This window comes from Castor canadensis, chromosome 4 (genome assembly GCF_047511655.1).
Source record: "Castor canadensis chromosome 4, mCasCan1.hap1v2, whole genome shotgun sequence".
In the NCBI taxonomy this organism is placed as follows: Eukaryota; Metazoa; Chordata; class Mammalia; order Rodentia; family Castoridae; genus Castor; species Castor canadensis.
The window spans coordinates 4,567,512-4,591,016 of record NC_133389.1 but is presented as its reverse complement, the minus strand read 5'-3'; the positions used below and the strand labels follow the sequence as shown (position 1 = coordinate 4,591,016).

General features: G+C 48.9%; 1 protein-coding gene across 1 annotated transcript; it reads right to left on the bottom strand.

The window, feature by feature from the left end:
- Positions 1-2,084: 2,084 nt before the first annotated feature.
- Positions 2,085-22,936, bottom strand: Dipk1c (divergent protein kinase domain 1C). The gene is made up of 4 exons (XM_020186278.2): positions 22,748-22,936; positions 12,531-13,202; positions 7,121-7,285; positions 2,085-3,085 (listed from the first exon to the last, which is right to left on the bottom strand). The coding sequence occupies exons 1-4, from the start codon at positions 22,934-22,936 to the stop codon at positions 2,861-2,863; spliced, it is 1,251 nt and encodes a 416-aa protein (XP_020041867.1). The 3' UTR covers positions 2,085-2,860.
- Between the last annotated feature and the right edge of the window lie 569 nt (positions 22,937-23,505).

Sequence of the window (23,505 nt, the reverse complement as noted above, 5' to 3'; positions counted from 1 at the left end):
TTTAGACGTTACCCCATTATTGCTCAAATATGTTGCAAGAAGTAGTCTCATTTGTCACACTAAGAATGTTAAATGTAGAGCTTAGGTATAGCTCAGTGGTAGAGTGCTCACTTAGCATATTAGCATATGAGAGGCACAGCAAAATAAGGTAGGTAGATGAGAAATAGAGAGAGCGAGATAGATAGATAGATAGATGATAGATAAACTTATATAGACATGGGGTTTGTTTGGTGGAACTGGGATTTGAACTCAGAACTTCGAGCTTGCAAAGCAGACACTCCACCACTTGAGCCACACCTCCAGTGCATTTTACTCTTGTTATTTTGGAGTCTTGCAAACTATGTTCCTGAGCTGGTCTTGCACCATGATCCTCTTGATTTCAGCCTTCCAAGTAGCCAGGATTACAGGATAGATGTAGCCACTGGTACTGGGCTTACGGTATTTTTTTATTGTATTATATAAATGCATTATTTTGGAAGAGTTTGAATTAAAAAAAAACAAGCTGCACTTCACGACAGACAGTTCAAGAGCCAGTGCCCTAGAGCGAATTCCCCAGGCAATGCTATAAAGGGAGCGTATGTCTGTAACTGGGCAGCCAAACAGGAGAAGAGAAGAAAAACACCATTGCTCCATTGTGTTGGGTAATTACATACTGCATAGCCTCACAGTAAACAAAAACATTTGGTTCCATTTTGGTTGAAATGAAAGCCAATGTTTTCCCTTTCCCAGGCTAGTTTTGCCGCCTGGCCAGAGAGCTCAGAGCCACTAATGAAGGGCTGCAATCCCAGGCCAGCTAGCTACAGACCCACTTGACCTCCCAAAGCAAGGACACAGGGCCTGAAGGACATGGGTGGTGAAACCTCAGGGCCTCCTCCCTTGCCCTCTCTCACCCGCTTGTCTTCATGGGAACTTCCACTTTTAAGACCCTTCTCAACAGAGAACCCACACCTGGCACCATGCTGGGGCAAAGGCAGCCTGACTTGGTGCCCAGGCCAGTCTATCAGCTGTGAGAATCTGCTGGTCCAGGCCAGGGCCACCATGTGGGCTTTAGTGTACGTCTGCCACAGAGTGACCCACACGACTTCTGCCAAGAGCACAAATGCAAATCTTCACGTACAGGAGTGGGGACACATCCAGAAAGTCAGTGTAGTGTCAAATGGAAATTTACCCGTGGGGAGGGCTAGGGGATGAGAGGGCCAGCAATGTGGACCCTCAAACAAGTCTTCAGGATCACAGAATTGGGGCTGGCAGGACCTTGCTCCTCACATGTCACATCTCAGAGTGAGCTGGGTACAGTCCAGTGCACACCCTGGAGAAACGCATCCAAAAGAATGTGGGAAGGCAAAGGCCATCTGGGTTAGAAAGGGGTGGGGGACGGTGGAGTGGCTCAATTGGTAGAGCGCCTGCCCCTCAAGCCTGACACCCTGAGTTCAAACCCCCAGACTGCAAAAAAAAAAGAACGGGGGTTGGGGAAAAGAAAAGAGTTTGTAATTTGTGAATTGGTGCATTTGTAAAACTCCAGAGTTGAGATTTTCTATTTGTAAACCACCGACATGCCTTCCTAATCCTCTTGACAATGTCGCATCTTTCTCAAGTTCCCTTTGCGTGTCATTTGTGGTGCTGATGACTCACTGCGTACTCACAGGTCCCAGCCATGAGCAGAAGTGGGGTGGCTCTCAGTGAAAGGCTCCTGGCTCCTCGGGCTTCTCTGTCAGGGGGTGGCCTGCTTCCTGTGGGTGTGTCCACTGCAGAAGGGCTTTGTTAAGAGGTCCACTGAAGGACATATGGCACCTGAGTACCAGATGCCCAGGTCTCTGTCTTCAATCAGCTGGCAGAAAGCAGCTGGTGCCTACCCCTGCCTCTAGGCAGTGCCAACTCCAGCACTCACGCTACTTAAACTCTCTCTCTCGGGTGTCAAGATAGCACTGTGTTCAGCAAACCCACGGTTCCCTGCTCGGAAGGAAGATGTATTGTCTAAGTGGTAAAGTGCTTCCCAAAACACGGTCCATAAAACCTGTGGACTCCACAAAATGAAACGTACTAAAAGCTGCCATTCCACATACTCTCCAACACAAATCACACCCTTAAAGATGCACCTTTTATTGTATTTAATTCCAAGAAAATGATAACTCTTGTTTGCCAGCTAGGCAAGCTTCCCCAAAGGGCACACTAGAGATCCCCCCATGCACACCTGTTTACACTCACTGGCAAACATGCACATGCAAACTCATGCATGTACTCATGTGCAAACTCACATCCAGTCATCCTCGCACAGTCCTCACTCATGTGCGTGTACTTCCACTCGCGCACACACACTTGGGAACATTCATTCATGTGAGTACGCACCAGGAGTGTAATCACTCAGTCATGTGCACACACAGACACAATCATGTGTGTACACACGTTAATATGCTTGTGTACGTGTCCGTGTGCACACACTCACGTGCACACACTCATTTGTGAACTCCCCCATCGTGGCACACACACTTAATGTGGTGACAGCTTCCAGGGAAGAGTCACAGGACCTCTTTCTCTGATGGCCAGCACCAAGCGCTCTCTGCAGAGTACTGCACACTGAGGTTTGCATTTTCTGTCTGAGAGCCTCCTCAAGTAAAATGCTCTGAACCTCCTCCCTTGTTTCATTTCTCAGGGGGTGAGAGGTCAGGGGTGAGAGGTCAGAGACGTGTGAACCAAGCTGGGGCAGAGCAAGCGAGGCACACATCACCACAGTGGAAGTGGGTCACAACAGCTCCAGCAAGACCCACGACTTCAGAAGACCCGTGACAGTCCTTAGAGCTTGTTCATTTGCACAGTCACTGAAAGTCACTTCCCTGTGCAGATGTTTAAGGCCAGAGAGAAGCTACGTCTGCACCTTCTGCAGCTCCCTCAGCATGGCCTGAAGAAGCCAGCGAAGCTTCCAGAACACGCTGGGGGCCGTTCTCCAGGAGTTCCCGGCAGGGCCTCCTGGCTCTGCACACTGCTGCACCGCCTGCTGTAGCTGCAGCCAAAGCTGGGGGGAGACGGCAGGGCTGGGGCTCTTGAGAGTTGAGGGGAACCAGTGGCGGAATATTTTGTCACAGATCACCTAAGGGAAGGAAGGGCAAGCGGTCAGCTCGGGGCGGCAAGTCATCGTGAAGGCCTCGCAGGCCCAGGGTTGGCTCTTCACAGACTCGCCTTCCTCCTGCCAGGGGCCCAGGGACCAAACCTGGGCAGAACTCCTGGGCCAGGGCAGCCAGCCTTGCTCTGCACACGGGAGGTCACATAGAGACGACATCCTGAGTGAAAAGCACTATGAAAACCTGAGCCATTGGTCCACAGGTCTTTAGGCTCATGAGCAGAAGCCATGGCGGGGGGTCGGCAGGCAGAGCACTTCTAAAAAGCCTTGGAAATGTTTTATTTTAGGAGCAGAAGTAAAAAATTAGGCTACCACTAAGCTTTTAATTTAAGGCCGTGAAGTTCACTGGTACTGAAGATCTCCTGAAATTCTCCACCCAAACATGTCATTTGTTTACAGCTGTCATAGCCCTCCCCGCCATTGGGGAAACTGGTCTGGGATCTGCACAATTAATAGCGCTTTATTTTTTCAATATCACACTTTCTATCAGGCTCCTTTAGCAAATGCCTTCATTCCACAGCACTGCTGTTTCAGAGACAAGTAAACTTAACTTCCATTTCTCAGTCCTGCAAGGGCAAGTGTTACTTTCAAAAACAGCTTATTTCGTTCTTTCCTAGAGAACACAATTTCTTGCACAAAACTTAAAATGTCCTCAAGGATATACTCTCATCACTGTCTCCACCCACCCCTGACCCTGGCTCCGCCTGACAGGAGGCCACCCCCTGAATGTCCCTCTAGACTGAGACAAAGGCTGTACATGCATACCCCCTTCTCCTCATTTCACCACAGTAATGCATTATCTCACTGCTTCCATGTAACCTGTGTCAGGGAGACCCATCCAAATCACTGCTTAAAAGAATATTCCACTGGTTTTAATGTCTACATCCCCACAGTGTGGTTGTATCATAAATTACTTAACCAGTCCCCACTTCATAGAAACTTTTGCTATTATGAACAATGCCGCAATCAACATCTTGCCCATAATCTGTGTGTGTGTGTGAGTGTGTGTGTGTGTGTGTGTGTATATATATATATGTATATAATTTTCATTTTGTACATGCAACAAAATTTCTAGAAGTGAAACTTCTGGGTCAAGGGCTTGTGCATTTTCGTTTGATTGATATGGTCTCACTGACTCCATAAAAGTTGTACCAATTTACATTCCCTCAGCAACACATCCAAGAATGCCTGTGAAGGGAATGCCCGCCACCTCTGTGACATGTGTCACAGACACTATCATCTCGCCAACACATGAGTGAAAATTATTTAATTTGCAGTTTTCTTATTCTCAGCCAAGTGGAAAGCTATCTGTGCTTCCTTTTCAATGAATTGTCAAGCTTATGTACTTTACCCAAATTTCTCTCAAACCAATGGTCTTTTTTGTATTAATTTGTGGGCCCTCTTTATATCTTAAGGCCATCAGCCCCTTGCTCTAAATTGTTTCCCTGAGACGTGGCTCTCAGATGGACTTTTGCAGGCAGGGATTTGTTGAGGAGTGTTCTGGGGACCCATCTCCAAGGACCTGAGGAAGAAGACCCTGTGGTTTTGTCCTAATTGAGGAAAGGGGCTGGGAGTTGTTGTGTCTGTGCTCTCCTCCACCTGCATCAACCAATCGCTAGATGCTGCTGCTGGGAAGTGGGTGTAACCTTGACAAAGAACTCTGGTGGGTTAAGTACAGTTCTGGGGGTTCACATGAGCCCAGGAGTTGGGGATGGTCCCAAACCCATCCTTCACACTCCCAGTCTATAAGGGGAATGGCAACTATTTTAAATTTGCTCATATTTATTCTGACTTTATTTTGTTTTGCCAGTGTAGGGTGTTTTGTTTTAAGATAGGTAAATTTGTCAGCTGTTCCTCCTTTGGTTTCAGAGCTGTGTCCCATACTTACAAAGGCCTTCCCTACATTACAATAATATTTACAATTCTCCCAGGGTTTTTTTCCTGGAACTTTTAGTATTTCACTTTTTATGTGTTACTTGAGCCATGTGGAATTCAGTTTGACACAGGAACAAGGAGCTAACTGGACTGTTTGATTACTAACATTAGTCATCATATAGCCTAGCTTCCTCCAGGGGCTGGAAGCCTCCCTTTATTATAGACTAAGTGTCCATATTTCATTAGGTTTATTCTGAGGTAGTTTTTGTTCTCTTTCATTGATGTGCCTATCAATTTATGCAGGGAAGGGATTTTTGAGTAAAATTTAAGTTAGCAAAGTCGAAAATTCACAAAATGTAGAAAAGATAAAAAACCATCTATAATCCTACCATTCCGAAATAGTTGCTTTTGACACTTTGGTGTCTATCTTTCCAATAACATATCACTTAATAAAAATGGGACCATATTGGAAATACTGACTTCCCGCCTTCGTCCTCTGGATGCCTCCTATCATCTCATGTCTTTAAAACAAGTGTAATTTCAGTTCTAAGACTTTATTCAAAGGCAATAGTCAGACATGTGGACAAGTAAAATTGTTTAGCTGGAACATTTCTTACATCCACATACCCTCCAGAGATGCAATCTACAACCACGCTAAGAGTGTAAGCAATTAGTATTTCCCTGGAGCTTCAACCATTAATTAATAGCATTTTAATGACTATTCCCGATTGGCAAAAGGAATTTATCAGTGGATTTTAATTTGCATATCCTTGAGCGATTTTCCAAGTCCTTTGATCATTTGGGTTTCATTATTTATGTATCTCCTATCTATTCTTTCTTGCCAATTCTCTTTGGGTTCCACTTGCCTCTTCATGGATGTGGAAGGGCCCTCTTTGTGCTAACCATAGTCTCTTGTTATGCTGAAAAGAGCAGACATGTTTCCGTTTGATCAATGGGATCACATGGTAGCAGACACTCATGTGAAAATTAATCTGTCTCCACAGCTGAAGGACGAGGATTTTACAACAGACTCAGTGGGTCCACACTAAAGAGGCTGAATGGCACACCTACAAAGGCTCATCATTGCTGGGCCTCCTTAAAGTAGAAACACCCCAGGATTCTGAAACTTGACTCGGAAGTCTGTGTAGGCTTTGAGGCAGTAGAACCAGGGCTTTTGTTAGGGGCCTGGCCTGGACCCACAGATTAGCAGCACAACTGCCCAGGTCTCCCAAAGCCATTCCTCCTTCATGGGATGATGACAGCCCTATGCTGTGTTGCCCTGGGTGGCTCTGATTTAATCTGCACTTCAGGTCTGCTCTGGAGTCACATCAGCCTCCGGGTGGGGATCCTCTTGGGAGGATGGGATACAGGAGTGGTGTAGCTGAGGGAGTGACTGGGGAGAATTAAAAGGAGAACATGTAGACCAAGAGCCTAGAGTAGCGGCTGTATGTGACCAGACCCTGACCCTCTGCCCTCCCCTGGCTGACAGATCAGACCTCTTTCTGGTTCTAATCAACACCTGTGGGCCCAGGCTCACCCTCATCACCTGAGAGCCTCCAGGGAAGGTAGAAAGCCTGCCAAGAGAGAAGAGGTGATCTTCTTCCAAGGGGACATTCAACCCCGGAATCAGTTCCCACTTATTGCCGCTCTCCCTGTCATGGCTTCCTTCTCCCTCTAAGAGCCACCTTCTGCCAGCTCTGCCTGCCTACACTGCAGAGTCTATCCACTCTCTAGTTTGACCCCTTTCTGAGCACCGCTTTGCATTCAAATTTTAGCCTTGACTAATCAGTGTCAAGGATCTCACTCTGATGAGAGAGATTGTGCAGAGGCTGAAACACGGACAGCAGCTCTCCAGTGCCCGTAGCTGCAGCAGAGATGAAGGGAAGAGGAAGCCCAACACCAGGTTTTCCTGGGTCCTGCACCCATTAGACCCCACTGGGCCACTTGACCAGCCACCCCAGAGGGTAGGCATCGAAGAGTAACAAAGAACTTCCCCTCCATTCTACCTTACTGAATACACTGAGGCCAGAGGCCTGACAGGTTGACCTCCAACTCCACTGAAGGGATGGATGCTGCTGAAGGCCACAGCACCCAGAGCTCAGCATCCCCACCATGTTCATGGCCCCTCACCTGCAGGTTGCTGTTGACACGCTGAGCTCCACACTTGTTTACTCGCAAATCACACTTTGAAAAGCAGTCAAAGAAACTGCAGTCTTCATCTCTTGTACAATTTTGCTCAAGGATCTCCCTCATTTTAGGTTCAAAAAAGGCCATGTCCACATCGATAGCCACCACCTGCATCAAAACAGCACAGAGCAATCAAATGGCACCACAGGCTCAGCTAGCAGAGCCTATGTACAGCTCCTTTTCCAGGCAGTAGTATCTTTGTCCAGGTTGCAGGTGACCTCAGGACTCTGCTGGCCAAGACAGAAAGTCCAGGCCACTCCCCTGGGAGTGGTTTGCCTCTTCAAAGAGAACTCAGGGCCTAGGCAAGTGCTCTACCTCTTCAGCCACTTTTGCTTTAGTTGCTTTTTGAAATAGGAACTCAATTTTTTTTCCCTTTGGCTGGCCTGGACTGAGATCTTCCCAATCGCTGCCTCCCAAGTAGCTAGGATTACAGGTGTTAGCCAGCTTGTCTGGTACATGTGTTTTCTTTGACCCAAGCAATTTCCACAGATTGTATTGCTACGTTTTAACTGCAAAAGAAACTTTGCTGTCACTAGTTAAAGCCTACAATTTGGAACTATAAAAGTACAAGTATCACTTTTCATCTTTGAACATTTTCTTAGCTTTAAAATTAAAATCTCTGATGAGAATGGTAGTGCACACCTGTAATCTAAGGACCTGGGAGACTGAGTTCAATGCCAGCCTGGGCTACCTACTAAGACCCTGTCTGAAAACTAAACAGAATCTCTGAGATGTCTGAAAAAATTAATTTTCCTGCTGTTGATTTATCACTTTTGTCTGTTGCTTTATCACTTTTGTCTGGTCTCTGACCTTTATCAATGTAAATAACAAAATAATCAAAGAGAGATTCTCCAGAGAACACTGACACTTATTTGGAAATAGCCAAACACTGTAATGGGAACAGATGTACCACAGGAAATGATAGGCACATCCGGAGAGAATGAGACATGGGTTGTTTTTAAAGGTAAGAATGAAGATTCAGGTATTTTGAAGCAATAATCCTTGGTTACAATGATTATTAAGAAGTGTGGCGTCAGTCCAAGGATGAACAGTTGCTGGGCAGATGTCTTATAGAAGAATCTTTTGTAGGAGGTTGTGGAAGCCTCATGCAGGCTTGTGGTTGTGGCAGACTTTTGTGACAGTCACTGTCAGGCAATCATGTGTAAGAACCCTTCCATCAAAGCTTCCTGGCTTTGTGTGCTTTTTGTTGTTTCCATTAGAGTTGACACGAGTGATTCCATTTTGATTCCAACAGTTTTCACGTTTCTTTCACATCTTCAGGGGTTAGGATTATAAAAGTCGTAGAGACAAAGATAATCTGTTCTTGTGGTTGTAAGCAATGGGAAGGAAGCCACTTTCGAGTGGCAGGTGTGTAGTACCTAAGCTCTCTGTTTATGACATCTCTATTTCCCCAGTCAACTGGTTTCCAACTGACCAATCAGATGGGCATGGGAAAATGGCAGCTCAAGTTAGTGTGGATATGTTTAGACCCTGATCTGAGGATCAACTCCTAAGTTACATGGTCAGAGGGAGAACTTGATGACCCCCTGGAATTTCAGATTTATCTTCCTGGCTTCAAACCAAATAGACTTCAAAAACAGGAAAAAAAGTGTAACTTTCATATTATGCAGATTTTCCTCCACCACCTGGATATACCAAAAAAAAAAAAAAAAAGATGAGCTGCAATCTGCAAGAACCTGGAGCCTGCCAAGTCAGGCAGCTCGTAGCTTGGAGGTAGTAAGAAGCCATTAGGAAGGCGGTGGGTCTGATTGCATGGGCAGCATTCCACAAGCCTTCACAGGTCAGCGTCAGAGCAGCGCCTCGCCTTGCCCCTCTGCTAGCAGCTCAGAAAAGGGCTCATTTGTTGGTGTTCATTTGCTCTCAACTCTAAGCAGTGTTGGGAGGCACATTCTTTGGTTTTTATTTTGGTTTTTTGTTTGCGTTTTCTCATTCAAGATTGATTGATGCTGGATTGGGGATTATTTAGTAAAACAGAGCAGGAAAGAACATAATTTATTTCAAACTATGTGCACAATAATGAAAATAATGAACAGAGAACTTTTCTCTATTTAAGGGGCTTACCAAATAACAAATTCAGGCATGGCAAACAATTTATTATTTTAATCAATCTTTCCTATCTCACTATTTAGCCAAAATAAATTGATAATTTCATTTTTTTTTTTTTGGTCAGGTTAATACACTAAAAATGAATGAGAGCTATGCTAATGAACCTGTTATCTGTATAATTTATCACCTCGGCTGGGAGGACCCTTCCCCTCTTTCTATGGTTTCTGGCAATCTTCCCAGCCTCCCCTGGGCTCCTAGATAGAATTTCAGCTGCTGGCTCCTTCTCTGTCCCATTTCTGATGATTTTCTTCTCAGCTCCCAGAAAGAGCCAGATTTATTTTTTAATTTATATTGTATTGCTAGAATGAATTACAGCTCCTGAAGCCCAGCCCTATGCATGTAAAGTAAGAATAGCAGCAAAACAGAAAAACCCGCATAATATTTCTTAACATCAAGAGAATCATGTCACCTGCACAAATTTACCTGGGTTCCATCAGCCTCAAACTTCCTCCAGGCACCAGAGTAGAGAGATGGATGAGAAATGTCTCATTTTCCACAGAACAGAGTTGTTTCCTATTCCTTCCTCCATGTTCATTCTCTAGCATAGGAAAATATCATCTGCTTGAAAGGGGTACTGACTGCCATAGATGGGGTCACCTTCATTTCCTAGGTTTATTTGCAACCATGGATAGATTCGGGCTTGAACTCAGGGCTACACCTTGAGCCACTCTCCCAGCCCTTTTTTGTGATGGGTTTTTTCAAGACAGGGTCTTGAGAACTATTTGCCCAGGCTGGCTTTGAATGGTGAGCCTCCTAATCTCTGCCTCCTGAGTAGCTAGGATTATAGGCATGAGCCACTGGTGCCTGGCCAGTCTTCCATTCTGTACCTCACCTGGAAGGAAGCCCTTCCTCCTCAAGAGCACGGTATCCCAGGCACAGCGGCAGGCCCCATCCGCTGTGTCCCTGGGTGCAGTGGATATCAAAGTTGAGCACATGCTAGAACCATCTAGAAAGTAATATTTTCTTTTTCTTCCCTCTTTTTTTTTTTGAGACAGGGTCTTGCTGTGTAGCTTCCTGATCCTCCCGCCTAAACCTCCAGGCTGGCACCACCTCACCCAACTGGAAGGTAACATTTTTAAAACACAAATCACTGAGTCCCACCTCCAGGGTCTCAGAGTCAGTAGGTCTGGTGGAACCCAAAAATTTGCATTGCTAACAAATTCTCTCATGTATGTATACTCTGGTTTTCAGTTTAAAATAGTGAAGGTAAAATAATTGACTCTTGTGCCTGTGTCTGCAAGAAGGTAAAGAAGAGAGGGCTGGTGAAGGGGGACCGCCTATCCCTATGCCACAGCCCCACCCACTCTAGTACTAAAGCAGAAGTGACACCTACTGTGACTCAGCACCAGCCCACTAAACGCAGCCTGGGGTGGGGAGAGTGAGGACAAGAAGCAGAGTTTGTACTTCACTTTACTGAATGTTCTTTGCGTACTATGCCCACGACACTCGAGGCACACTTAGGTGGCCACCCAAGTCAGCCACAGGATTATCAGCAACCATGCACCAGGAACATCCAATGTGGCCCACTCCACATGGAAGACCCTGCCAGCCTCAGTCCTTTCATTGAGCCTTTGTGGCACCTGCTGAGCTCTACTTGAAGTCACTCAGTATGTCTCCTGGATGGATATCAAGCAACTGAGTCATGGGAACCAGCCCATAACTGCCCAAAGCCAGGTGACTGTGTATGGACACTCCACGCCTCAGAGTAGCCACGTCCCCAGGACTCAGGATGGCCATGTCCCCACCTCCAAGTGGCTATGCATCACAGCTTGTCTGAGGTGAGAGCATGGCTCTTCTTTCCACTACCTGCTCTTCCTGCTCACTAAGTAGGGAAGCCTTGACCAGGTAATAATCTCGCTTCACCTAAGAAATGAGCTGGGTGAGTGGTGGGGTGTGCGTCCTGCCAACACAGGACTTCATTTGAGAGGCAGCACAGGGCTCCCTGGAACCTCCCAGAACCTTCTGGAATCTGCCAGCACCTCTTCACTGGGTTCTTTCCAGCCTTTAAGCCACCCTGGCTTGTCAGCTTCTGGGGTAGATAGAGACTGGGGACTAGGACAACACCCTAGGGTAAGATGCTACAACGCCCTTCAGAGTGACAAAGGCTTAATTAGACAAGGGATTTGCACTGCCGGCAAATCTACTTTTCCAGATTTCAAGCTGCTTTAAGAATGCTGTGTCATCCTGCGCTGCCTGCCATGGGCACCTGTGGCCCAGGGCAATGGGACCTTCTTTTTGACCCTCTATGTCCTAACCTGGGTGAAGAGCATTATTCCATCAAGAGCCAGTCCCCACCATGACCCACTCCTTCTGGTCTTCCACAGCTGGCACTGGTGGTCTAAGAACAAAGTCATTGCCAGGGCTGGGAAAGAGGAACTGGAGCACAGCCCCTCCCCAACACCCATCCCGTGCCCACCACATCGCAGGCTGTCTTGTCACCACTTCCTGTTGTTGTGTTCCCACACCTGACCCGGCAGGTGAACGCACTAATCTGACATGTTGGTTTTAGCCTAGCAGGGTAAAAAGGGATTTGCTTATAATAAAACACCAAAGTCCTTCCTGCTGCTTTTCCCCTACTCGGTGTCTCCCCTGCAACTGCGTTGTCCCAGAGTAGAAGATAAACGATCACCTCCACAGTCAGTGCAGTGACACAGTCTCCCTGGGCAGGTCTTCCCTGGTGGCAGGCAGCAGAGCTCCTCCTATCCGCTAGACATCTTCCCTGCAGACTGGAAGTTAGCAAGAATCTTTCCAGAAGGACAGTGGAAATGTCGCAGTGCACAGGCGTTTGCACATGGATGCCCAGGCAGAGCAGCTGGACAAACAGCCCCAGTGGCCTTCCCACACCAGCTCTGCAGCTCTGTCACCTGTCCTTTGCGAGTCAGGAAAGCCTGTTGTACATTAGCTCTAAGAAGTTGCTGAGCTACCAGAAGACACTACGAGCCACCGTCAGAGAGGGCAAGCCTGGCCTGTGGGGCCTCTGCCTGCTGTCCCCTCCACTGAACTCCTGCTCTTAGGGTGTAAGACATATCTGCCTGATCCTTTCATCAACACCAGCAAGGAAGCAGTACAGATGGGAGACAGGAATGATCTGAGGCCACCAAGCTGTCCAAGCTACCATGGCTTAGTCCTCAGGCGAGGGTCTCACGCCTCCACGAAGACCAAAAGCCTCTTCCCACCCACCCCCCACCCCCGCCCCAGTATAACCACACCTGCCTGCTCTGCTTACCGTGAAGTCGCTCCGGATGGCAAAGTTCTCAGGCTTGATGTCGCAGAGGTGGAGGCGGTGGGAGAAGTCATTGTCAAAATGGCTCACCATGTCCAGGAAGCTGAGGGCGATGTGACTGATGGCCTGGGCTTGGCCCCCCTGGTGAGCAGTGTCATCCAGGGGGAAGAGAGCTGTGTGGTGGGGACTGCCAGTAGGCAGGTACTCTACTGCGTAGAAGTGGCCACAGGAGCCCAGCACAGGCAGGACATGGTGGCTCAGGTCCTGCAGGAGACTGAAGTACACGTATTCCTCCTGCTGGAGCAGGGACCATGCGCTGGCCAGCTGCCGCCGCCAGCCAGGGCCCCGCCGGGCTGGCCATAGGGACCCCACGCTGCTGTTGGGCAGCTCCAGGCCTAGAGTGTTCTTGACCTCCCCTGCCACTAACAGGAGCAGCTCTGCCTCCGGGGTGCCCTGGTCCCCGGGCCCAGCCTCCTCCTCCAGTAGGCCGAGGGGTGGGAAGCTGGAGAAGGCCTCCCTCTTGGACTTGAGGACAACAGGCCGGCCCCGCCACTCAGCCTGCAGCACCTTCTTGCCTCGCTCGTAGTACAGGCAGCGCTGGTACAGCAGGTGCCCTGCCACACACAGATCCTCACACAGGCCACCCGTGAGCCAGCCACCCTGGTAGTCCCGGCACTGGAAGGAAGGGAACAATTGGTCACAGTAGGCAGTGGTCCAGCCAACGCTGGGCTGGGGCCAAAGAAAGGCACAAGTTTGTCCCTGCGTTCAGGGAGCTTGTAATCCAGCTGCAGAGAGAAACCTCCCAGATGTGAATGACAGAGGTATGGGGAAAAGAGATTTCTCAGCCGGCCTCCCACTGAAATATTTAAATACTGCATCTGTACTGAGCAGGCACAGATACTTCCTTATCACGTGCCCTAAACACATTACAACTATTTACACCACAGTTACATTGCAACAGGTACCATAAGCAACCTACACATGACTTAGGATCCAGGAGGGTGTGTGTAGGTGATGTCTGGATTCAATGCCATTTTATACATGGGACTGAAGTACCCCCCAAGTTGGGCTTTTGTGTCCACAGAGGTCCTGGGACCAATATGGAGGTTCAAGCCTAATTCAGTGAGGGTTAGAAAAAAAACTCCTCATGATGTATCAGTTGGCCAAGGACCAAGTTTTCAGAAGCAGGACATCTAGAGGCCAGAAGCTTGTCTTCTATTGTCCAGCTGGTAGGACATGGGGAAAGGTGACTCGTGGTTGCACTGACCCAAGCCATGGCTCTCAACTCCAGCTACACATGAGAGGCTCACCCAGACAGCTTCTAACACCCTCATCCAAGAATGGTTAGATGGGCCCCATGTCCTTACCGGCTCCTAGGGCCGACCTCAGCACTGTCCTTCCTGAAGGCATGCACCTTGAACCTGCTATTTTCAACGTGGCATGCCAGCAGCTCTAGGGTTGTGGATATTTAGAAGAGCCTCGGGAGGCTTCAGGAGTTAGATCTCAGAGCTGGTGGACAGGAGAGAAGGCACCAGGAGGAGCTTGGGAGACATTCTGAAGGGGCGTGTGGGTGGGGGCGGGTTGCAAGTCCTGCAAGGGTGAAGAGACCACCCAGGGGCCTCAGATGGGGTGTTTCTCCTAAACTTCAGGGGACTTTAGGATAGCCACTGGTAGGACCTGGTGACCTTCCCCACCACACTACAATTCCCTAAAAAGACTGTCCAGCCCAACAATCCCACAAGAGAGAAGACAGAGGAGGAGGAAGTGCAAAGTGGAGTGAAAAGGGGATGACAATTCTGCTCTTTCATTTTTATCTTCTTCAGGACACATAGATCTCTGGACTCATCGTTATCAGAGTTAAGCATATTTTCTCACCCACTTGTACCCTACAAATAAATCTTCCTCCCAATCATTACATTCAGGCCTTTCTTCTCTCCTGGAACTTCTACAGCACATGAAACCAAAGCCACCTTAATCCTTGTAAGGTCAAAAGACAAGTGAGGTTTTTGCCCCACTTTGTTTATTGTAAAATACCTTAAATCCTTAAATGATCTGCTGCGGACATTGTGGTGTGTGGCACACTGGACAAACCACTGAGTCAGAAGCCTGAATTCTGCCCGGGCTACGCTGTACCATCTCGACATAGCACCTAATGCTTGGGACCTCGGGTCCCCCCCGTGATGGTCCCCCCAGCCATCACTCCTGCTCTGCCTCCCTGGCACAGCGAGTGTACAGCCAAGTGAGAAGCACATGTGGAAGCCACCAAGAATGTAACCAGTGCCAGGCCTCACAACACGGCCCCAACAGTTAGCTATGTAATATATGCTCTCCAAAGGCAGGCTGGGTAGTCAGCTTTATTAACCTCAAGTAGATTATAAGATGCTCCATAAAGTGAGAAAATGAACCGCCAAGGCTTAGACACACGATTTTGAAACCAAAGAAACTCTGAAAACTCCAAGTTTTCACGATCTGTTTGGCCTCATGGTTCAAACACGGAAAAGATGTAAGGCTATTTATAGTCTGTGTGTTACCTGATTCGGTGCCACTTTGCATACACTTTGCTGCACACTTACTAATTTGTTTAATGACAGGCTCTAACCCAAATGCAGAACATGGTATGTGTGTGTGTCACATCTCCCTTCCTGTGGGGGGAAGGGGGAGACGGGGACGGGAACAGGATCTCGCTTTGCAGCCTAACTTGGCCTAGAACTTGAGATATTCCTGCCTCAGCCTCCTGACGACCATACAATCTTTCTAACATCCAAACACTCTGGTTTCCAAAGCACACCTGGCCGCAAAGCATTAAATAAGAGACTTTGTGCCAGGTATCAGCAAATCACACCTGTAATTTTAGCTACTTGTGAGGGTGAGACCTGGAGGATCACAGTTTGAGGCCAGTCCTGAAACGTAGTTCAAAAGACTCCATCTCCAAAATAACCAGAGCCTGTGCCTGCTTTGCAAGTGTGAAGCCCTAAATTCAAACCCCCGTTCTACCCCACAGAGAGAGAGAGAGAGATTGTGGCAGGGCATAGTGGCCCACACCTATAATCCTAGCTATTTGGGAGGTGAAGTTAATGAGGCCAGCCCTGGCAAAAAGTTCATGAGACCCCATCTTAACCAATAAAAGCTGAGCAGGAAGCATAATTAGGGGGATTTTGCTCCATGCTGTCTTGGGCATAAATGGAAAGACCAATTAAAAAAATAACTAAAACTAAAGGCTTTGAGGGCATGGCTCAAGTGGTAGAGTGCCTGCTTAGCAAGGGTAAGGCCATGAGTTCAACCCTCAGTACCACCAAAGAAAGGAGAGATTGTGTATCACTTTAAGCACTCTAGGCTAATTGTTCAAGATACCTATTACCAAGAAACACTTCCAGTGACTCAGGACACTTTCGGGCAGGAACTCAACAACAGACTGAAAAAGCAAAATCCCTGGCTTCCTGCTGAGTGGGGTCCCCTGCCAATCATTGACCTTTAAATCCCCTTATATCATATGGGGGGGAGAGGTCCCACTTGCTGAACAAAATTCTGCAAATAGAGGTCTGTGAACAGGAAGTCACGAACCTGATTCTCCAGCTAGTGAATGGCACCCTGAGCCTGGGGCTGGCTCTTGATCTTTGCAAAACCAGTCCATAAGAAAGCTGTACTAACACATGCACAAGGAACTGTTTTAAGCACATCTGAAGTTGTGTGCGTGCCACATTCTTCTTGGAACTTAATAATTTTGATCAAATGCCCTTCTTTGGCTTTGACTGTGTACTTCCTTCCAAGGTGGAGGGTCACGAAACAAGCATGGAAAGGACTAGGACCCTTCATATCAACCACCCTTTGCTTATAATCGCTTCTAAATCATCCTTACAAGAAACAGGGGTCCAGCTCCTAAGAGACCTTGAAGGACAGTCTGGAGAGGAGGGGGAAGGCAAAAGTGGCAGGGACTGAGATGACCAGTGAATGAGATGTAGCCACAGAACTGTATATGCTGTTCACTCTACTTGAGGTTTTCTCTTTCCTGCTTTTTCTGGCATTTACAAAGTTTCACATTCCTATAATAAACCTGATAAGAAAATGCAATACTACTTTTCTTGATTTCCTTTTGAATAAAAAAAAACCTGTATGATATCCAAAAATATCTTGACTCAATTCCATAAACATTTCTCTAGTTTACTGCATTTGTAATTTAATCAAAGGTGCTTTTGCATGAAGCACAAGACAGAATTGAAAAAGAAAAAGCAGCAGGTAACAGAAACCCATGTGGCAGGGGAAGTCACCTGAGCTGGGCACTGCAGAGTGCCCAGGGCTGCAGAAAGAAGAGAGGGAAGATGGTCCTAGATGCAGCCTGGGAGGCCCAGGAGAGAAGGGTAATAGCAAGGCACTGGCTGTGCACCCGGTCAGGCCACAGAGCTGGTTTTCTGCCTCTGTGAGTGGGGGGTGAGTGGGTGAGGAGAGCACCAGCTCACTACCAAGACCCTCACTCTTCACATCCGAGCTGTGGCCATCATTGTGCAAGCTGTGACAATTGCCACTCCAGAGGCCAGCTCATCCCACCTTTTGGTCTTGAAGCTTCCATCCCACCTTGCCACCTGCTTCTGGAGGCTGTGCCTCCCACTGCAGCTACAGGCTCAGTTCACAGCACAGATGCGACTCCCTTTAAAACTTCTGAAGGCCATTACAGTGTGACATGTGCACAACGGCTTAGCTTCGAGACAGGCTTTGTTTGCCTCTGGGGTCTGCCCCTCATAGGCTGAGCAGCTGTTTCTAAGCCTGTACAATGAGGACAGTAGTTCTGTGTCAAAGGAGACATGGCAAGGCCGAACAAGGTCACAGATGCACGGTGCCCTTGGACAATGCTCGCTCCCTTTCCACCCTCTCAGCCTGTTCTGATGTATCTGGGCTCAATTTAAGAGCCAGAGAAGCAGAAGTCCCCAAGCAGACAATGACAGAGAGGGTGGTTCAGTCGCAGGCCCAGGGGTCAGGGAACCACACAGGGTTCAGCAGATAGAGAACAGCTATAGCGTGCACCTGCAGAAGAGTCTGGAGCACTCTATCCAAAAGCCGTTTCCTGTGTCCCCATCTGACAGACATGCTTCCCACCCAGAGTACATTAAATCCATCTTCTCCAGAAGTTGTCCTGCCCCCACAGGCCTTCTAGTCTCCCTCCCTACTCCTACCTGTCATTAAATAAGTTAACTAACAGTCACCTAAGTACTGTGTGTGTTGGGTCCCCAGCAGTGCTGTATACGCAAATGCACTGCAGCAATGGACTAAAATAGAAGCAAAATTGAAGTGTATACAAGATTTGCTCCGGCGAACTTGGAAAGCAATTCCAAGCAGGAGTAAAGAGACATTTTGAACGATGGTTTAATCACTGGATTTGGCAATAGCCTATGGCTTTTGAAGGGGAACATTAGTTTTGGCTGTTTTTCTGGAGATTAGCACATTGGCTTAGAGGCGCGCCACCCACACAGTTGGCTACCTGCTAAGCAACCCAGGATCAGAAAGGTCAGGATGTTGAGTGGGGTGACCCAGGCCCTACCCAGGCCTGCCAGCTACCACAGGATGAGGTCTCTAGGTTTCTGACCTAACTTTTCAGTGGTCCAGGTATCTCATTTGTCAGAGAGACAATTTACATTAATACACAGTGTAAGCCAGGCACCAGTAGCTCACACCTACAATCCTAGCTACTCAGGAGCAGAGATTAGGAAGCAGAGATCCGGAGGATCAAAGTTCGAGGTGAGCCCAGGCAAATAGCTCAAGAGACCCAATCTCGAAAAAACCCACCACAAAAAAATGGCTGGTGGAGTGGCACAAAGTGTAGGCCCTGAGTTCAAACTCCAGTACCACAAAAAAAAAAAAGCCACAGTGTGCACTAAAAGTATATACAAGTCAACTTAATACAGAGCTCTATGGCCGTCATTCTTTGTGGGAGGCATTTTTGGCATTTCTGCTCTGGCCCTTCTCAAGTAGAATGTGAAATGTGTACTCTGCAGGTAGTTACCAGTGCTACAATAAGTTCTCAGGTGTTTTCTACATGTCTGTGCCTGCTGGCTCCAAAGAAAGACTTAATCTACCAATTTATAAAACAGTAAACTTGATGTACAAATTGCAAGCTGAACAGTAATTGGAAACATTCATGATGGGAGACAATAGCTGGCTTGTTTTACTAGCAGCATAAGCAGCTGTTGAAGAAGCTATTTATTAACTCAATAAAAGTGGTTTATTTAAGTTCATTTTTAAAATTAGACTTTTTTTTCTGCTTATGGGGTTCCTAACTGCCTACTTGAAGACAGGTACATTTCTGTACCCAAATTTGTGTGCACAGGATCAGATTTAAAAACACACTAGGGGTGAGGTCTCCTTGTTGCTAACTCTGGCATATTTTAAGATTCAACCTCACATGGGGGATTTGTGCTTCTCACAGATGTGTGTATACACATGCAAACGCACCGACCCATCAAATCGCTCAGCTCTGGTTAGAAGCACCCTTTCCAGTTAGTATCACAGGTCTCAGGCAAAAACAAAACCTGTCCCCTCTGTGTTGAGAGGGTTTCAGGGGTCATGCTGAAGGGCTTGGCTTCCCTTTTGTGAGTTTGTTTTATTTTAGGGAGCATTAATTTCCTAAGCGGTTAGCAACATTCATATTTCATGGAGGTATTTCCTCCCAAAGCAGTGACACTGTACATAGCAGAGTCTCTCGGCAACTAACTGCTCAACTGGGCAACCACCCCTACACACACACTCTACAAATACGGCCAAAGCACTGGGGGAAAGAGCTGGTCACTGCTGTGAAATCTCTGGCTGCTGTGTCCTGGCGGGGTCTTGGCAGTTTCTGTCACCGCAAAGAAAGATAAACCTGCCCTGTCAAAAATGACTCCCTAATGTAGGCAACAAAACCAAATCCCATCAGCACTAACCAGACACAGGTAGCTAAGCCTTCTGATGCCAGTCCCTGGGAATATTTTGAAAGTGCTTTGCAAACAACATGCTGTGGGAGGGCTGAGTGCACCCCAAGTAGCAATTTAGGATTCTCATTACGGGAGAAGCCGTTCTCACCCGAGGTATCTAATGGCAGACTGCACAAAGCCACACCTTGGCTCCTCCTCGGCGCTAAATGTGTGAAGCAGGGCAAAGTTACTTCACCTCCCTAGGGCTCGCTGTTGCCATCTACGAAGTGGGGATACTAAAATGAAAAGCCTCATCCAGTCTGTTGAGGAGATTAAGTGAAATAATAGGGATAAGACTACTCAGCCCAGCACCTGGCAGAGAGGCTGTCAACAAGCAGTGGCAGTGAGCATCTCGGTTCCATGAAGGAGGGAAGCTGTTTTCCTGCAGGGAGAGCCAGGCTCATCTGGGATCAAGCATGGCCAAACTCCTCAGCCTGCTGAGCTAGCTCCCTGTATGTACAGCTACCTGGAAAAGGGGGGGCCCCAGCAACCTTACAGCAATCAATGAGAAGACCCCCCCAGTTCTTGTTTATAGTATATGCAGAAAAGCCTCAGGAGAGGAAAAATCCAATGTAGAAGACCAGGTCTCCAACACTTCAGAACAAGTCAAGCTGGCTCTTCTAGGGACTCTTTTTGTTCTGTTTTTGAGACAAGGTCTTACTATATAGCCCAGGCTGGCCTGGAAGTCAAGATTCTCCTGCCTCAGCCTCCCAAGTACTGGGATTACAGGTGTGTGTCATCTTGCCCGGCAAAGGACTCTCCTCTCTGGAGTGTGGTTGGCTCTCTGAGGAGGTGGGGACTTGGGGGAACCTGCAGACCTGACTCTGTCCTCTAACCAGTCCTGGCTGCTGTGTCTGACAGGTAGGTTTTCCCTGAGGACCAGCAATGCCACCTTCCAGGCTGGAGCCTGGGAACATGGGCTGCAGTGTGGGGGATCCACAACCTTGGCTCTGCCAGAGAGAGCCTCCCTTTGGCTCCAGTTTTCTTTTACGCTCCAGTACCCAGAGTGAAAGCTAATGAGCGTCTGGAGGCCAGTCAGGAAAATAACAAGCAGTTTTATTATGTAGGAAGAAAGCCAGGCAGAATGAAAAGTGCTAGGGGAGCTGGGACACAGAGGCTCAATTCAGTCCGAGTCCTCGAAGCCACAATGCCAACCCCTGCCTGGCAGCCTGGCCCAGCACATCTAAACTGTGGAGACTGGGGTCGTATTGAAGCCTGCCCTACTTTAGAGTGTCCTGGACAAAAGTTGAACCAGGGTGCTGTGTAGTTCTCACACCAGCAATTCAGAATGGAGCCGGCAGTTCACCTGACATCATCAACAAACTTTGTAAAGACAGATGTGGAAATTGAATCATTTTGGGGTTATATTGAGGGCCATCAGAGGCAGAACCAATCTCGCCAGCTATGTGTCAGACTAAAACTGATTCCATATGGCTGATATTGAAGGCATATTGGTAAATCGTCTAAACAGAATTGGTTTTAATTTAGACCTGGAATGCTAGGAAAGTCATGATTAGGCCTTTCTCCTCTTGACCAAAAGGTAAATAATGAAAACTGGTATTCATTTTTTAATTTTAATCTAACAGATTATTATATTAAATTTGTAAACGGGTCCTGCATCCCAGTCAAACTTTTTATTGTTTGCTTTGATTAGTCAATCAGCTTCCCCAAAATAGAGGAGAAATATTTATAAGTGAAAAGGATTTTTAGATGGGTTACTGAGAAAATTCTTAACCTTTTGCAACTTAAAACTTGATGGAAGAGCAGAATGCAGAGGCAGGATCAGGGTTCGAGGCCAACCGGAATAAAAAGTTCTCAACAGAAAAAGCTGGGCTTCGTGCCATCTGTCCTCCCAGCTACTGTCAAAAGCATAAACAGGAAGACGCTGGACTGGGTGGGAGGGACTTGGGGAGTGAGATCCTATCTCCAAAATAACCAGAGCAAAAAGGGCTGGAGATGGTCTCAAGCGATAGAGCACGTGCCTGGTAAGCATCAAGCCCTGAGTTCAAACCTCAGCAAAACTTGATGGAACTTTGGGGTAAGGATGAAGGAGTGGCCAGAATGAGTCTATGACCAGTGAGCGTCTCCCCGAAATGCAGTCAACGCATCACGCCAGGAGTCTCACTCAACTGGAGAACATGGTTTGTTTTAATTCCAATCTCACTTTAAAGATCATTTACTTTTAAAACCTTTATACTGCCACATTTTGAATGTGCAATCTCAAAAGACCCACCCATATGTGAGTAGTTGGACTGCAAACCTCCCACATCTGTCTTTCCTGGAGATTTCGTTGAAAACAAATTACCTTTCAAACCAAATGCTTACACTGGTCACTGTTTCACCAAGTGAATAATTATTTAAGAAATCAGGCAAAAGTAGTTGCTGTTGTTTCCTCCTTTCCTGGATTTCCTTTAGGGGATGTTTACCTCTACTCCACACCAAACCTAAAGACTAAAAAGCAGCCTGGGTTTCCAATCAAGGAAAGATGAGCGTTCTGTTTCAGGGCACGAGGCCCAGGGCATGCAGCCGCAAGCTGCAAAAGCCACTGTTTCTTTCGGTCCCCCAGGTGCCATGCTGGGCCAAGGAGCTTTTTGGTGCGATCCCTCAGGTTCCACCGCGTTAGGACACCGCAGTGGAGACCCAGGACAGCGCGCCGGCCGCGCGGTTCTGATCCGGCGCGCAGCGCTGCGCTCACCCGCGCGCATCCGGCCTTGGTTCCCATAGACCGCGAGCACCGGGAGACTTGACTTTGAGGCTCAGGGAGGTGGGAGCCCTAGCAGCGATCTGTCAGCCCAGGGTGGAATCCCAAAAGCGCTGCTGGCCTAAGAGGCTGGGGATCCTAGGGACAGAGGCGTGGTCCTTGCTGCACCGGAACACCGCACCGGCCAGCTCGGGAGACTGGCCGCCAGAACTTGGCCACCCGAGACCCGGAACGGACCCGCGAAGTTTCTTCAAGAGCGCAGGCTCAAAAGATGCGGGGAAAGAGTCGGGCAGGAGCACCATCTTAGGACAACGAGCCAATTTTGGCGTAAGGGTGAGGCAAGCCCTCCGCGCGCCCACCGCGGACTCCCTGGCTGAGACCCCAGGTCCCGCGCCTCTGCTTTAACGCCGGTCCCTGATCCCCTCCTCTCTGCGGGTGCCACCGCTGCCCGAGTCCCCCGATGGGATGAGCGCAGCGATGCCGCAGCCTCCCGGGGTGGCGGGGCTCCGAGGGTCCGGGGAGGGTGTCGGATGCCCCAACCCGGGACGCGCGGCACGGGGCAGGGCTGCGGCGGGACCTACCAGCGCGGCCAGGATGCGCCGGCTCTTCTCGTCCGTGCAGCGCTCGGAGAGGACGCCCGGGTGCGCGCGGAGCAGCAGCGCGGCCGCCAGCACCCAGCCCGCGGTCCACGCGGCGAAGGCGACCAGCGCGCGGCGCCCGCAGCGCCCGCACCGCGCGACCCGGCCCCGCGCGCCCGCCGCCCGCGCCATGGCCAGCCGGGTCCGGCCCCGCTGCCGAGCCCAGTGCCCGGCTCTCGAGTCGCAGCTTGGCGCCTCGCCGGGCGGGGGAGGGGGAGGCGCGGCGCGGGGGAGGGAGGCTGCGCGGCGGGAACCTCGCGTGGGGGTCCGCTCGCCTCCCCCCGGCTCTGGTCCACCCTCTCCCAGCCACCTCCCCACTTTTTCTTCTTTCCCTCACTTTTCCTCCAAGAAAAGCAGCCCCTCACCTAGATGGTGAGGGGTTCACCCCCTCCCTCCTTCCTGGCCTGCCGGTCCCCTGATAGCGCATCTTTAATTGCCAGGCAGCATCCACCCTCTTCTCTGAGTCGCCACCCAGCGCCCACCTTTTCCCAGGACCCCCCACTGCACCCCTCGCCACCCTCGGGACTGCAGATCTGTTCCCATCCCGTCCTCTCTACAGCCGGACCCCAACTTGTGTTTCTCCGGGCCCTCTGTGGAGTAAGATCCCGCGGGGGTGGTGACAGTCTGGGCCACCCCTTCACAAGAGCCCACTGAGACAGATCAGCCCCTTCTTCCCAGGCTGCCCGAACTCGCGGGTGTCC